We start from the raw sequence: 16,398 nt of genomic DNA on the forward strand, positions 1-16,398 counted from the left end.
CATTTGACAGACTTGATGAAGCAGCACCCTCACATTTGAAGACAGAATGGTTAGCCAGGGAGAGGATAGCTCAGTCAAGCAGATTGAATGATCCTTTAGCCATGGATGAATATGAGATCAATATTAAAAAGGGTACATTGAGTTCCATTGTCTCCATCGAGGTCTGAATTAATATTGCACTCAGCACCTAGCAAAAAGGAGATCAAGCTTAGATTGTTAGAGGAGGGTAACGCCCGCAATGCAGCACCCTCTCGCAGATCTGTGGCAACATGGATATCAACAGGGTTAGCAATTGAAGAGGCTCAGATTGCATTGCTCATTGAGGTCCGAAGGATTGGAAGAAGATCCACCGAGACACAGAGATTAGACATCGCCCGTCAATGAGATCAGCTCCAAGGCCAGATAGATGGATTTGCTCGGTCTGCTCTCACACATCTCAGGGAGGGATTTGATTTGATGATGAACCTGAGGACTTGGACATAGACATTCTAGATGATCTCGATGATGACCCAGCAGATTTCACAGAGACATCTCATACATGGACAAACTCTCCCAAGCTCACTGTAATCCCATTGCCATCAAACCTGGGGGTTGATAGATGCAGACGATGCATGGTAGAGGATCTGATTCCCCTGGAGATGTCGCTTCGTGAAGGGCAGGCCAATGATGCCCTTCACAATCTCTGCATTTACCTTTGCAACAAGGCCATCCTGTTCTGAACAACTGTTAGGCAGGCCAAATCCCAGGCCCTGAAAACTCGAGCTTGGTCCCAGGTGACGTCGGTGCAGCAGGCAGTCTCCCTCCATGCCAGCATATATACAAAGACAAGGAAGCAAATGATGAAACTTGAGCCGGGGCAAGACCAGCTTCAGAAATACAAACCCCTGCTTCGCGAGCAACTCAAAATCAGCACTGCAGTGGGCAACCCAAATGCCCGAGGTCAACGAAATGAATCTTTGGCTTGGTTTTGGTCTGTTGAAGTCGACCTCAGGGGTCCTGATCAATCATGGAATGAGGAATGTGAGTTTCTGCTTGCATGTCATATCCCGCAGTTACCTGACTAGACCCAATCCAAGTTTACCAAGTCCATTGGCTGAGGGCAAAGGCACTACAGGATCAATGGAGGAAAGAAATGCTATTGGTCAAATTGGAGATGGATTGGACATGTAAGTTCTTTTTGTGGAAAACAACCCAATGGGGCAATCACATGCAGGAATCATTGGAGAAATGCCTTCTGGGTCACGGTGTCTTCTTAGATAGATGATCTATAGATAAACACCTATAAAAACAAATATCTCCACGGTCAGCGATTCAGACAAATACCAATGACTGATAATGTGGTCGTTCATGGGTGGCTAGTTGTATACTACCCAAGGTATGTTCAGCTTAAGGATACTTCTGCAAGATCAGTAATACGATGGTCAATCCAATCTATGGACTTTGACAGGAAAACAATCAAACAATGGTCAGCCCGACAGTATGGCAATGACCAAAAGAATATACAGGATTCTGCCTCAAGTTCCCTTCCAACAACAGTGCTTCGTACCAACTATACTCCAAAGAAATGGTGCAGAATTACAATGATAAACCCCCTCAGCACAAAACAGGTAGAATCAAAGGTCAAGACTAATCAAATGCTTTATTGTAGAACTCTTAGCTCAATATTGAACCTGCTGTCAAGGAACTCTTCTTTGAGTATTCAAACAGACTCAGGAACGGACGTCCTTGGGTTTACTACCAAGTCCCCTCTTCAACGGCTAAAGCCTAGCAGGCACAGAATATCTTGGCTCAGTATCGCTACTCAGATGAGTGAGGTCAAGCTTCACTATCAATTCCTAAAGTCTCCCCACTATGCTACTTCTGAGTCTTAGGTGGACGTAGAGACAACACGAATATTTTGGAAATATATTTCTGGACAAAGACCACCAAAGGTTGGTGAAAGTAAAAGAAAAGAAAAAGAATAATAGAAATCAGAATATAACTGTGGCTGTACCTTGCTTGCTGGTTGTTGCACACAGTGAGCTCACAGCTGGTCATTCAGTATGATGAGCTTGCAGTATTACTGTCTCTTGAGAATGTTCCTCTTAGTCTTAAGACAGTTCTTGACACTGGTACTGACACTTATCACACCTTACTCACAACTTAGTGTTGGATGGGCTGAAAAACACCCTACTATCTGCTGCTGTTCGCTTGGTATTATTTCAAAAACTGGGGTCATTATATACACAATAAATGTGGCTGTGCTACTAGTGTATTCAAGAGTCATCAAGAGTCATAATGAGTCATATGTGCAAGGTGAGTCATAGTGAGTCATATATTCAGAGGGAGTCATAGTGAGTCATTGGGTATTTTGCTAAGTCATGTGACCTGTCCAACCCCTGATGACAAATCCAGAAGGAGAGTAAGAAGTGTCACATGATATGAATCCTGTGTGTGGCTGTCTTTGCTTTGCTTTGTTTGAAGGGTGAGAATGACGTGAGCCTAGTATTTAGGGGTTTACTAATGTTTTTCCAGGACAACATATGTGGGAAATATTTTTCACAGTCACCTGACATGTGTGGGATTTTGTCTGAGTCATCACCATGGCTGACTAAGCAAAACTCATCGCAGAATTAAATATACAAAAATATTCAGGCTGCTGGTATACAGACTTGGAAAATAAAAAGAAAAGCAAAAAATATTCCTTTAGCCTCAGTCCAACTTCAGATAAAAGGGAAAAGGGTTTCATAGTGGTATTTCAGGGTATATGACTCATGAGAGAGTATTGGTCGTCAATGCACCGAACCGGTTTGGTGCAGGTCACCGGCCCATCCATCATAGTCGAGGATATTTTTATCCTGGGCCCATGGTCCACTGGCCCATATCATATGGGATATTATGCAGGTCCATTCCCTCATATTATACGGAGATAGGTCACTGTAATATGTGGACAGGCATCAGGCGTCAAAAGAGGGAGCTCTTTCATTTCATAGCTATGGTAGCTATGTTGTGCCTTCCCATGTTGGTTCGAGATCGCCTCAACCAAATCTATGTTGACGGCCTGGTCAATTCCCTCGACATCAAGAACTTTGTCAACAACTTCAGCGCCCAGATCACAGCACAAATAACTCTGGTGAGTGATATATTCCTAGGGTAGAGAATGAGAACTCATTTACCTGTGGCAGGCAGGTGTCATCATGGCAATTGACGCCAGTTTCCTTGCTGTCCAAGGTGTAGGTACAGGAATGGTAGCAGAGTCTATTTTGAAGGGATCTATTATATTTTGTGTGGGCTGCATGTTTTCAGGGTTGTTCGCGCAATACTTTGAAGAGAAATTGAAAACACTGAGATTTGTGGTTTGTTTTATTCTGTGTTCTGCAGCTATAAGTCTGACATTATCACTTAAGCATATTATCTGGATCAGGGAATGACAGTTGTCATTGGGGTGTTCAGCGCACCTAGGTTTTTTTGTGTCATGAGGCAAGTAAATTTCGGATTACAGTCCCCTTACTTTTACTCACAAAAGATGTAATTCAGTATCACATGGTCCAGCATTGGATTTCTTGCCAGTGCCTTCGTAGACACTGAGCACTCCACAGCCGCTGTCTTCTTAGATAGATGATCTATAGATAAACACCTATAAAAACAAATATCTCCACGGTCAGCGATTCAGACAAATACCAATGGCTGATAACATGGTCGTTCGTGGGTGGCTGTTTACACTTCCCAAGCTATGTCAGACCACAGTACTTCTGTAAGGTCAGCAACAATGCAGTCAATCCAACAAAAATGAAACTGAAATGAAATCACTCCAACGGTATGGCAGTGATTGAAAGACGAAAGAAAACTAGTCAACCCAACGGTATGGTGATGACAAAAAGAAACAAAGAAAAAAAGACACCTCTTCAAACCTTCCTTCAACAACAATGCCTTGTAACAATCGTATCTCGAAAGAGTTGTGTGGAATTACAGCAATCAACCCCCTCAGCACAAACAGGTAGAATCAAAGGTCAAGACTAATCAATGCTCAGTAGAACTCTTAGCTCACTGTTGAACCTGCTGCCAAGGAACTCACGATGAGTATTAAACAGAATCAGGAACGGACGTCCTTGGTTTCAGTACCAAGTCCCCTATTCAACAACTAAAGTCTAGCAGACAAGGAAGATCCTGGCTCAGTATCACTACTCAGATGAGTGAGGTCAAGTGTTACTGTCAATCCCTAAAGTCTCCCCACTAAACTATTCGGAGTCTAGATGGATGAAAGAGACAACACAAAAGCTTCTGAAAATATGAATGAAAGCTTAGCACCAAAACTTGAAAGAGAAGAAAGAGAGAGGATCACAGAGAGAGAGAAGAGAGAGAAAGAGCGAAAGAACGAAAAAAAAGAAAGAGAAAAACAAAAGAGTGACAGAAAAGAAAGACAAAGAAAGAAAGAAAGAAAGAAAGAAAGAAAGAACGAAAGAAAAGAAAGAGAAAAAGAGACAGAAGAAACCTAGAAAATCAAAGAAGAAAAATCAAAAAAAAAGTTCTGTCAGTCGTTGAGCACAGTGAGCTCAAGGTCTTGGTCGTCGTTGGTGGTGATGAGCTAAGGGTGTTGCTGAATGCTGATGCTGATGAGCTTAGGGGCTTGCTGGTTACTGAAAGTTGCTGGCTGACTACTGGTTACAATGACTTTGCTGAAGGTACTTGACAGCCCTGGTCACTGTTGTTGACAATGATCACACTTCACACACAATTTTATTCTGAAAGTGGGGCTAAAAAGCTCTCTTCTTTGGGCAAAAATTTGGGTCTTATATACAAAAAAAAGGGTGGCTGTGCTACGTTTTCCCGCCATCTATGAGGGGTGAGCTTAGTCAGCGGTACCAAAAATCATTTTGCAGGGGTTGCTTATGTTGCACCAAATGAGACCATAATTAGTCAGCATTAGTCAGTATGCTTGGGCTGAGTGTTCTGTCATCACTTGATTTGGATCAAAAGTCACCTGACTTAAGATCATGTGATTTAGCATCATGTGACTGAAGGGTCATGTGACAGGCTGATTGTGCACTGCAAGAGAAATATTCATGATCATTGGTGTTCCGTTCTGATGTCACTTTGTTGAATGAGAAAATGACGCGAGGCAAGTATTTAGGGTTTTGAGGAAGTTTTCCCAGGGTAACCCATGCGAGAACTATTTTTCACAGTCACCTGACATGTGTGGGATTCAGCCTGAGTCATTGTTGAGGATGACTAAGCAAAATTCATCGCAGAATTAAATATACAAAAATATTCAGCCTGTCCGAGTTCCATTGAAAAGATGAAATGAAATATTTGTCTGAGCTGCATTCTGGCTTTAGAATAGAGGGAAATGGTTTCGTAGTGATTTCTAGGGTATTAGGCTCATGGGAGAGCATTAGTCATCCATGCACCGAACCAGTTTGGTGCAGGTCACCGCCCTGATTACTTGCGCTTGCTGCCTCCTCGTTGTGATGGGCATCTTAGGCCCATTGGCTTGGTGTGGTTTAAGAGCAGGGGTAGTACCATACTCTCATATTAACGAAGACTAAAGTTCTATTATATGTATGTATGTATGTGTATGCAAACTTTTTCTATACTAGCTTAGCCATCGTTGTCAGGTGCCTGACAACGATGAGCTCAACCCAGAGTTTGCCGGTTAGGTATGATTTCGGTTATTGGTGCTACTTCTAGGGTACTTACAGTGAAAGAGGCATAATGAATTTAAAGGTCAGTGTTCACCATCTACTGTCAATACCAATAAATAACCTTAGTGCTCTGCTACAAGGGTCAGACACCGCTCACAGCTCCTTCAAATAACTTCAAGGAGTTGCAAGGGCGGAACCCATTCAAGTTTTCCAAAGACAAGTTCAATATGGAAGTGACGGCAGCTGAACTTGTGCTCATTGAGCATGCTTTAGGATGTATAAATGAACATCAAGGAACCTTGCCCTTGCTTAATAAAGTGTGGCATTTGCTTTCTTCGGCTTCATTCTCAACCCCTCATGGACTGCCTTCCATTGGAGAAAGGTAAGTATGTTGCATGTTTTCCCTGCCAATTTGAATGACCTTGACTTCCTCAGCATTGGTAACTCCAAGATCCGCTCAGACTCTTCCTCTGAAGAAGGTATTCGTACTTCCTTACCGTCTTTCTTGGTTCAACTCTGGGGACGATATGTGAAAATTATGAAAGTTTGAATGTCTGTTAGCCACTGGATCTGGATTGAAAGTATGTCCTTCAATGTTTTGATTCTTGATTCATCATAAAACTCATAACTAAGACCATCACAACTTTAGCGTAAGTCCAACTTCCCCTTCATGATTTCTTACAGGTGATGATCATTGTCACTGTTCTCTTATATTTTCATACCCTTCTCTCACCCAGCACAATCAATGTCCTCTATTATCGCTGCCTGCGCCAACTTGCAGATACAGGCAATCTCGAATGAAAGGATCGCTATATTTTGAGTATAGGTGTCATAGGGTAAGTTCATTTGTCTAGTTTTCTCACCACTTTTAATAACCAACACTCTCATCCCTTGCACCCAATTGCACCCCGCCTCAATCCAAAGCTATTGTGCCAACCAGATGGTCAAGCACTTTATCTGAAGACACAGGAGTGCAATGTTTTACTTCTAAAGGCGATGGCCTCACTTCTCTACAAGGGGCAAAATCTTCTTTGACATTGGTATGCGCATCCTTTGTAAGAACACGAACTGGTATCTGATTTGCGCAGTTATCTACCTTGTGGCTGAGCGCACTATAATATAATGTGTGAGATTCAGTGAGGCCAGCCCTACACAACGAGCACCACTAACTTTCTCTCACATCCTTCTCTTCCTACATTCAGGATCATACACCGGCCCACGGCATCAGCCTTCCCTCAATATTGTGGAGATTGTACTCGGTCTCGACCACTATCACACCCCAGCTTCAAGTGAAGCTGACCTTGACTGTGTATGTAAGTCCTTCTCCCATTTTATTTTACAGATTGCTAAATGCAACATTGTTTTCTTTGCTTGTTGCAAATATTGATGCCACTCTTCTAATTATCTCACCAATAGACCACATACATACTCTAGACCTCCTGTTACTATTTTTGCACCTCCTTAATTTCATTATGTTGTTGGTACACCATTGTCATTACTTGATGGACCACTATAAATTCTTGTGTGTATGGGTGGAAAGCTGAAACTCTGTCTCCACACGATTGAAAGATCATGACAGTGCTCCCACTGCTTCCCAATTATCTGTCAACCTTCATCTCAATTTGTAGACACAGTATGAGATTTGCAATCTCACCTAAGCATGGAGATGGTGCATCCCATTGGATTTGGGCTGGACTGTAGTGGTCTACATCAGTGGGCGCATACTTCTCTAGAATATCAGCATGCCAATTCTCCTCTAACCATCTTAACCGGTATTTCTTGTACAGTTCAAAGTAATGACTGCAATTTTTCTCAGCCACCTCTAGACACTGTTTCAGGTCAGCCAATATATCTTCTATTGTGGCCATGGTTTGGTCAGATTGTGGGAGTGCACCCTCAGCACAAGAGCTTCTGTATTAGGTGAGTTATTGAAATCGCCGTGTGGGACAAACATACATAACTGACATCGTCACCTGTGATCCCTCTTTTCTCTGTACATCGCCTAATGTTTTTCCATTGATTTTGATCCTTCAGAAATATAAAGCCAAATGTGTTCAATGATGTATTATGAGCTTACTGTAAGTTCAAATTTATGCTGCAGTTGTTTAATGGAGATGTTTGTTGCATCACAAGGATTTGACCGTCCAACACAGAGCTAATGGTACTTTATACCCTACAAAAAATGCTGTCCTACAGAGCAGGCATTCCCATTTAGCTCAGTAGCACTATAAAACATTTGTGGTCAAATTAAGGAGTTATAGGCATATTACAGCATAAGAATTGTGGCATGCCTATTGGCATGATGACACACTTAACTCGGATGTGGCGCGCTGTAGAAACAACAATACAGAGAGGAACAATGATGCTCCAAACTGTATCTAAAAAAATTGTTGTAAGGTCGCGTGTTGCCTAGTGTGCTATACTTGAAAGGACAAGTGCGTTCGACCCTAAAGGGGAAGCAGGTGCAGCGAAGATCTAGAGGTATGCGCAGAAGTGAAGCGCGAGAAAGCGCAAGTGCGTGCAAGGCATGGGAACATGCGCGCGTATTAGCGCGAAGCGCAGGAAAGCGCGCGCGCGTATGCAGAAATGAGAGACTATGCTTAAGTGATGATATAAAACAAGATAAGAGATGTGAGATGTGATGTGCTAATGAATAGGTTTCTACTGTGACTTTCTAGGTATTAAGTAGGTAAGTAAAGATGGGTGAAAAAAATAAGTGAAAAGTCAGTCAGTAATAGTATGTACTGCTCGCACTTATATAGCGCGCCTAAGCGCGGTCATGCGGAGCTGAAGCGCTACCGAATAGGTATGTAAGGATATATATGGGTGAGAGTCCATGATAAAAATGAAGGTGGAACACTATGGTAATAAAGGAAATGGAAATATACGCACTAGGGAGCTTGGTGGACAGTGGATGGATGCATCTGGATGGCTGGCACTATAGGGCACGCAAGCGCGGGAACGCGTGCGCGCATATACATCGCAAAGCGCGGGAAAGCTGCGCCTCATATAGGAATTGCTGTGGACAGTACACAGAGTGGTGCTGCGAGTTGGTGCTGTATACTCCCTTAGTGGAAACTGCCATATCACGCCATGAGAGGCATGAGTCTCTACAGCGCCAACAGGTATTCTCGTCATTCCTGTGATGGCGTGTCCTCTGATACTGGAGTATAAATTCAAGTGTGATTGCAGGCAGAATACCTGTGAAAGTACACTATGGAAGATGATAATTCTTCAAACGAATCTCACAAGAGAGGTTCAGCTCTTCAGTTAGGACCTCATAAGAGAGCATCAGTCTTCAAATTACTCAAATTTTCTCACCTGACGCCACTGTTCAGCTTAAAATCTGATCCTCTAGTTTCTTATGGTCAGCATTTTGGACGTACTGTTTTTGCCCGCTGCAATTATCCCTCCCTGTTAACTAATGGCATACTACATTTGGAACAACTGGAAGATACAACACTGGAAGACTTTTGCACTGAGTCAATATCAACTTTATTTCTACTGGCTGGACTCTGACACTTTCATCAGAGAGCGCAGAGAGCACAAAGTTTTTCTAAAGCTCTTAGATTCTTACCCTGGACTCTTGGAGCGGTTAAAGGAAGGCTCAGAGGAGGAAGTGCTTTATGTTGGAGAACTGGTAAGTCACCCAAACCTATCCAATGTGCTCACTTAGCCCAGAAGATCAGTAAAGGGGCATCTGCTGCTAGAGGAGAGGACACAAAGTCACTGAAACCTGTGGTAATTGATTGGATAGTACCTGCAGGTGAAGTTGTCATGCCTCCCTTGCCAAGAAATTCCAAGATCAGCCGTGGCTTCAACCACCCTCTCACTGGTCATTTACTCTGTCCTGCAGAATTGGATTAGGATAATGAGGAGTGAGTTTCTACATTAAAACACCAAATAACTGATGCTTCATGGTCTCAATCAGGATGAAACAGAATCTGCAAAGCAGTGTAATCTCTGTCAGTGGGGACCAATGGCCTCTTTTATTATACGCCAATGAGGCTTACGATCCAGACGATCCCTGGAATGGCCTGCTCAGGACACGCCTGCTAATAAATGTAAGTGAGCCTAGTGTATCATGAATACATGAACATTTATTGCATATCCTCTCACCAGGCATTTAGGCATGTATTTACTTTGCCAAGTTCGGTTGACAAAGAGCCCAAGGCTACAAGAGCTGGAAATGCCTGCCTTCACGGTATGACTGCTGTTACCGCTGCTTCCATAGCATATGTAGCGACCCAGGTTTTTAAACTGCTTAGAGTTATCCTTGGTGTTGCGGCTGATAATTGAGATAAGTCAGATTTGCACTGTGCTCATCGTCAGTATTCTCTCGCACAGACATGTCAACCGATTCAGAGACATTTTATCACTCTCTTCTGGACCTTTTAGAAGATCTAGATGAGCAGGGAGAAGTAACAGAACTGCGGGTCTGGTGGAATCGGTGAAGGTACAACAATTCAGATGGTGAGTCTGAACAATGTGTTGGGTCTTGCAGAACCTAGCTGCTATTCGACCCTAAAGGGTTTCTGGACTAGGCTTAAGGCTCAGAGGAGAGGAAATATCATAAAAACTACTGAGGACTCTGACTCATACTGGTAACTGGTGAAAAGATTGATTGCTTATGTAAGCTACAAAAGTGCCAACATAAGGTAAGGTAAAAACAGTCTCTACAAGCCCAACCAGAAATGAATCCTTACATCGGTATGTGACATGTTTTGGTGATAATCTTTCAAGCTCTTACTTGTATTCAGTCAGATCTTTCCTACTTCCTCAGCTGCAAAAAGGACCCTCAAAACCAACAGCCCGCTGTCTAAGATCTGCCAAAAGTGCGCCTCTCTCAAAGGCGCAACTACTAGTATTTCATATTATATTCTTGTTAACATTGGTCTATTTTTTAATATACATGTTAGAGCAATATGATGTATGTATTTCGTACAAACTGAGAACGTTTAACACAAACCGGTGAAGGTACAACAATTCAGATGGTGAGTCTGAACAATGTTGGGTCTTGCAGAACCTAGCTGCTATTCGACCTTAAAGGGTTTCTGGACTAGGCTCAAGGCTCAGAGGAGAGGAAATATCATGAAAACTTGCTGAGTATTCTGACTCATACTGGTAAATGGTGAAAAGATAACTTGATTATGTAAGCTACAAAGTGCCAACATAAGGTAAGGTAAAAACAGTCTCTACCAGCCCAGCCAGAAATGAATCCCTACACCAGTTGATATACAACAATGAGTCTTTCTGGCAATCATTTCTTGTAGCTAACTGTAAGTTGATGCAAGTGAGAGAGTATTTGACAGCGCCACAACATCAGACTGACCTTGCAGCTCAATACCAGACCAGGCCTCACTGTCATGACATGGTAGCGCCCAGCCACCTATAGACTCTATTACAGAGATGATAGAGACCTGCCTACACAGAAGAGCGCTCTGAGCAGCTGTAAGTTGATAAAATTGAGATAGTGTTTGACAGCGCCACAATATCTGGCTAATCTAGATTTCACCACCAAGTGTTACCTTTAGCTGTCACAGCCTGTCAGGTGATACCAATAATGGAGTTGTTTTTCAAACTTAGCATGTTAAGCACATATTGCAATTGGTGATCACTGCATGCCATCAGGTAGTATGATTGGGAGTTTGGGAACTCCTGCCATTTGTCTAACCAACGATTAAGAATTTATTTACTCAGCAAGTTGATAGACATTGCAGCCTTTCCCTTCAATATGAGAGAGGTAGAGGCGGTACTTTTCATCCAAGTGACTCCGGATAAACAAAGCATTGTCTGCAGATCTATCATAATGATACAAATTTCATTTATTTTGCACTAGAAAATGCATTGTATGACATTATCTTTTCGCGGTCAATTGCCTGATGTAATACTTGTATGTGCTCCTGGAAGACAATCAAATTCATGCTAGTTTCTGCATTGGAGTCCGCCGCAAGTTTGACATGATACTCTCGAACACTAAGGATGAGGCATGGTCCCAGTACAAACATCTGTATGAACAATAGAACACCTTTGATTGTCTGAGTTCCCATAGAATATGAATTCTACAGAAACAATGAGCAGTGGTTACACACAGATATCAGCTACAGGTTGGCACACCTTGAACTCTGGAGAGTGACTAACTAGCTGGAGGCAAGAGACACCAGTGTGATGCTCAGACCCGCGTTGGGCAGGAACAAGTGTCTTTTCATATTGGTGTCAGAGATATAGGAAGTTATTGGTTCACATCATTCCTAATGCCTCTAACAACGAAGCCTTCCTCGGTCACACCTAATCCGATGGTTTTCTGTTCTCAGGTCCGATTTTCTGTTCCATCCGTCTGTGTCCTTTCATGTCCGTCAAGTTCCGCTGGTGCATGTTCATTTCTATTCGGGTTGACTAATAGTGTAGTATGGCTTATTACATGTATCCGCGTGTTTCGTTCCGTGCATGTTCACATTACATATTCCTTATCTGCCTCATTCCATCGCTACAAGTCTCGCCTACAGGTTCCGGACGCTCATGCAGTAGGATATAATCTCGCACGTTACATACAGTAAAGTACTTCTCTTCCCTTGGATGCTATCCCTTTGTTTTGTGAAGTCACTTAGACGTTCCTAGTATCTTTGACCAATTGACAAGCTTTGACTCTCATTTACTTGAACCTGCACATTCTCGACCGCTCCGAGAGCGTGCATCTAAGTTCCTTACCTAGGCTCTGCATGAATCTGTTCCGTATGCGGATTCAGACTTAGCATTCTATACCTAGTTATACCTCAGCTACCACCCTCGTCCATACCTAGCCGCTACCTGCGGGATGGCGCCTTACCTAGTAATCTCTCGCTCTCGCTCATTTCTCATCGTGCCTTCATCGGGTTCGCGTTCTCGCCTTCGCTCTCATCGTCAGCTTCACTTTCCTTAATCGCACTCGTTCTCACGTGTTCCGCATCTACTCCCTTCGCATTATGTTTGAAGGAAGTGCTTCGTAGCAATCCTCTTGGGTCAACACAGCACACCCGCACTCAGTAGGATTTTATTAGTGCTCTAGCTTACTTGCTAGCAAGTTACTATTACTTCTTTACACCAGCAAAGCTAGCATGTGCAGAACTTGAGAAGAAAAGATAGCCCCATTCATTTTACAAGCTCACCTTGCAAAATAAAGCATGTGAAATTCTATCAGTACTCTGAAACAGTTCTGAATGGTCATTCCTGTCGATGGACCGAGCTGTCATAAGCGACAGAACTGTATCACAGCAATCCAGACTGAAAGACACAGTGCAAGGACTTCCAAAGCAGTGTTGAGCATCCAAATCATTGAAATCAGAAGCTGGACATCCCTGAAGTTCATATTCATAAGTACACATATATGTGCCAGAGAGTATCAGTTTCTCTGGTGTTCGTCCAATGAGCTTTGTTCTTCAAGTCAATGAGTAAAGCTTACCTGCTATAACATACTTGCCTGCTATTGCCACGATTACTGCACACGCGATGTTTACAGCCAGGAATATGATAACAAGAAAGATGAGCATCATTACAGATCCTTGATATATGGCATACAGTGGCTCAAAAAGTGTCTCAATGTTTGTTGGTTTTCATGTAATTGCTTTCTTATGAGTCAGGGTGTGGGAATCTGACTATTCTATAGGGAGGTGTCAGAAAGGTCCACCTCCCAGCTATATTTATGTTCCCTATAGCGTGGGAGGCCGACGCTACCGTGTGAAGATATGGACATTTTGGTTTGATGACTCATTGAGACACTTTTTGACTTTAAGTTTGACCAATACAATCTTTATAATTCTAGTACTTTGTGTTACCTCCCTTGGCTTTAATCACTGCTGCTATTCTTCTGGGCATACTTTCTATCAATCTCTGACATTCCTCTTTGGTAATTCTTTTCCACTCTACCACAACTCTCTCCCATAGTTCAAATAGCCCCTTTGGAGAATCTTGATAGGCAGCAAGTAGTCTTTTGAGTAATTCCCAGAGATGTTCAATAGGATTGAGGTCTGGAGACTGTGCTGGCCATGATAGAACATTGATATCATGGTCTTCAAACCATTTGGTGGCCAGTTTTGAGGTATGCTTGGGATCATTGTCCTGCTGTAAAATGATGTCTTCTTCATCAACACCTGACTCCTGCATGCTTCTGAGCAGACACTCCTCTAGAATGGAGACATACTGCTCTGCATTCATCCTTCCCTCCACCTCACACAAAATCCCCACTCCATTCCATCCCGTACAGCCCCATACCATCAAGTTTCCCCCTCCAAACTTTAGTGTGCCTTTCACCTCTCTTTCTCCTAGTGGTTCTCCTGCCTTTTTCCATACATATTCCTGACCATCTGACCCTAGTCTATTGATTTTGGTCTCATCTGACCAAATGACCCTCTTTCAGTCCTCAATAGTCTAGTGTTGGTGCTTTAGAGCAAAGGCTAGTCTCTTCTTCCTATGAGCTGGTGAAAGAAGTGGTTTCTTCATCTTGGTTACAGCTTTCAGGTTAGCTGCCTTGAGAGTATTTCTTACTGTTTGGGTGGAGACAGTGGAGGGGATGATGGAATTAATGAGTTTGATGGCTTGAACAGCATTTGAAGCTTCTCCAGATAGAATAGAATGGACAATAGCTCTTTTGTCATGAGGGGTGAGCTTAGAGGGAGGTCCCATATTGATATTTTCTTTGTTTGAAATAGACTTCTTGATGACTCTAGCAATAGTAGCCCTGCTAAGACCAGTTTTGGAAGCAATCTGTCTAGTAGATAGACCAGAGGAGGTAAGAATAAGGATATTATCCTTTTGAGCAGGAGAGATAGACTTCATGAGGATTATGAAGGATTTCATGGTTTAGCTTGTACTTATATAAATGTCAGATATTAAAATCAGACCATATAATTAATATGACACCATTTTTTGAAATATTTAGTAATGATATTTTGTCTAGGTGGTCTGATTTATCTAAAAAAAATTAAAGTCAAAAAAGTGTCTCAATGAGTCATCAAACCAAAATGTCCATATCTTCACATGGTAGCGTCGGCCTCCCACGCTATAGGGAACATAAATATAGCTGGGAGGTGGACCTTTCTGACACCTCCCTATAGCATAGTCAGATTCCCACACCCTGACTCATAAGAAAGCAATTACATGAAAACCAACAAACATTGAGACACTTTTTTGAGCCACTGTATATACATGTGCCTAAATTGTATAATGGGATCTTTCTGCCCACACATTGTTGGACTATAAGTCTAAGTTCTCCCTCTAAATCTAAAGTATCTAAGTACAATATGAGCGCCACCGCCATACATTACTAGAGACTCTGCCAATTAGTTTTCTGACTCATTAAAAGTCACTGTGCTCCACCACCCGCATGCGCACACCGCTACTGCTTAGTGCGCACCATCGCTTATCATCAGCCACTGTCGCTCATCAGCGCTTCACATCGCCTTCGCCCACTCGCACTTCGCTCATCGTCACGCACCTTACCAGGCTTGACTAAGGTGCCCGGTTCAGTGTTTCCCTCCATATTATACACTTAGAGGAACCTTCTCAGTAGCAATCCCCTTGGGCCAACGTATATCTCACTCATTGAGGACTACTTGAGTTATCTCATACTACTCATATTACCCCCACTTCCCATTCCTCTTCTACAACTGGAGCCCACCGCGAGGGGATCATCTGAGAAAACTGGTAGGTTACTCAGGCCTATGAAAGAACGCATCGCAAGAAATGAAGTATTAGAAGAATTCCGAAGACCAGTTGCCTCTTCGCGCCTATCCACCATTCAGGAAATTTTGACTCTGGTCAAATACAAGCACCTGCAGAACTTCTCGGAGCCGACGCGCCCTGATCTATCCCTATTAATGCCAAATCTGTTCGCACCTGCATCGCCGGTCACGCCATCACCCAAAGAATCAGTACACAGTGAATCCTCGGACAACTTTGAATCACATGACCACCCCTGCAACCTGCCGCCCAGCGTGTTTGTTGAAACACCTAAAAATCCCTTAGATCCCAACTTTAATTCCTTATCCCCACTTACCCTGCTAACCATTTCTAGTGCGATGGTCAAAGAAGAACCTTTATCTCGGAAATGCACGCCACTGATAAGCGAAGTGCCTGTTGTTAAAACAGAACAAACGGAACCCCTAATCGGGCCAACATCTATTCGGAACCGCACCACCATATTTATCCCTCATTTCACTCAAGCAGGACCATCCAATGTCATACTCCCAACACCCATCATAGCCAAACCTCAACCTACCAAACCTCAACCTCAACCTGTCAAAATGTCTACTATCAGAATGCCAATCCATGGCTCAGACAAAGCGCCAAAGTTTGATGGCACGGCGGAAAATCTCCTTGCATTCATTGAGGATTATGAGTCATGCGCCGATGATGTGATCCTGGTCGGAGGCGACCGAATCAAAGGTATTATCCGCTACCTGCCTAACAGCAAGCGCGCACTCTGGTCTGGAATGCCGGAGGCAAAGTTAAGCGATTATGACGCCTTTATTGAAGAAGTAAAGGAAATGTACCCCGGCTGTGAAGGCGAAAAGTGCTATGCCATTTCTGACCTTCAGTCGGTTACGCACAAACATGTGGCCCTACCAATGCCTTCGCTCACCGAGCTTGGCAATTACCGCCACGCGTTCAGAGAGATCACTGATTCCTTGATCGCAAAAGATCACATAGGTAAGGCGGAATGGAACTGCATGTGGCTAGAAGGGTTTCCAAGCAATGTTCACCATCCGCGCGACCCTTACCCCTTCGCAGATGTAGACACGGT

The 16,398-nt window shown here is 43.1% G+C and overlaps 3 protein-coding genes across 3 annotated transcripts; all 3 read left to right on the forward strand.

The window, feature by feature from the left end:
• Positions 1–797: 797 nt before the first annotated feature.
• On the forward strand, positions 798–1,186 carry F5891DRAFT_894473 (uncharacterized protein; the record flags this gene model as incomplete). Its single annotated transcript, XM_041373347.1, has 2 exons — positions 798–1,020; positions 1,077–1,186. Coding segments are annotated over 2 exons (333 nt in total), but the record flags the coding sequence as incomplete, so codon positions are not given.
• Positions 1,187–8,966: 7,780 nt separating this feature from the next.
• On the forward strand, positions 8,967–9,213 carry F5891DRAFT_897094 (uncharacterized protein; the record flags this gene model as incomplete). Its single annotated transcript, XM_041373388.1, has 2 exons — positions 8,967–9,103; positions 9,153–9,213. Coding segments are annotated over 2 exons (198 nt in total), but the record flags the coding sequence as incomplete, so codon positions are not given.
• Positions 9,214–9,556: 343 nt separating this feature from the next.
• On the forward strand, positions 9,557–10,448 carry F5891DRAFT_899019 (uncharacterized protein; the record flags this gene model as incomplete). The annotated part of the gene is made up of 4 exons (XM_041373424.1): positions 9,557–9,685; positions 9,744–9,900; positions 9,954–10,071; positions 10,382–10,448. Coding segments are annotated over 4 exons (471 nt in total), but the record flags the coding sequence as incomplete, so codon positions are not given.
• Positions 10,449–16,398: the final 5,950 nt, after the last annotated feature.

Source organism: Suillus fuscotomentosus (assembly GCF_016647785.1).
Source record: "Suillus fuscotomentosus strain FC203 chromosome Unknown F5891scaffold_12, whole genome shotgun sequence".
NCBI lineage: Eukaryota > Fungi > Basidiomycota > Agaricomycetes > Boletales > Suillaceae > Suillus > Suillus fuscotomentosus.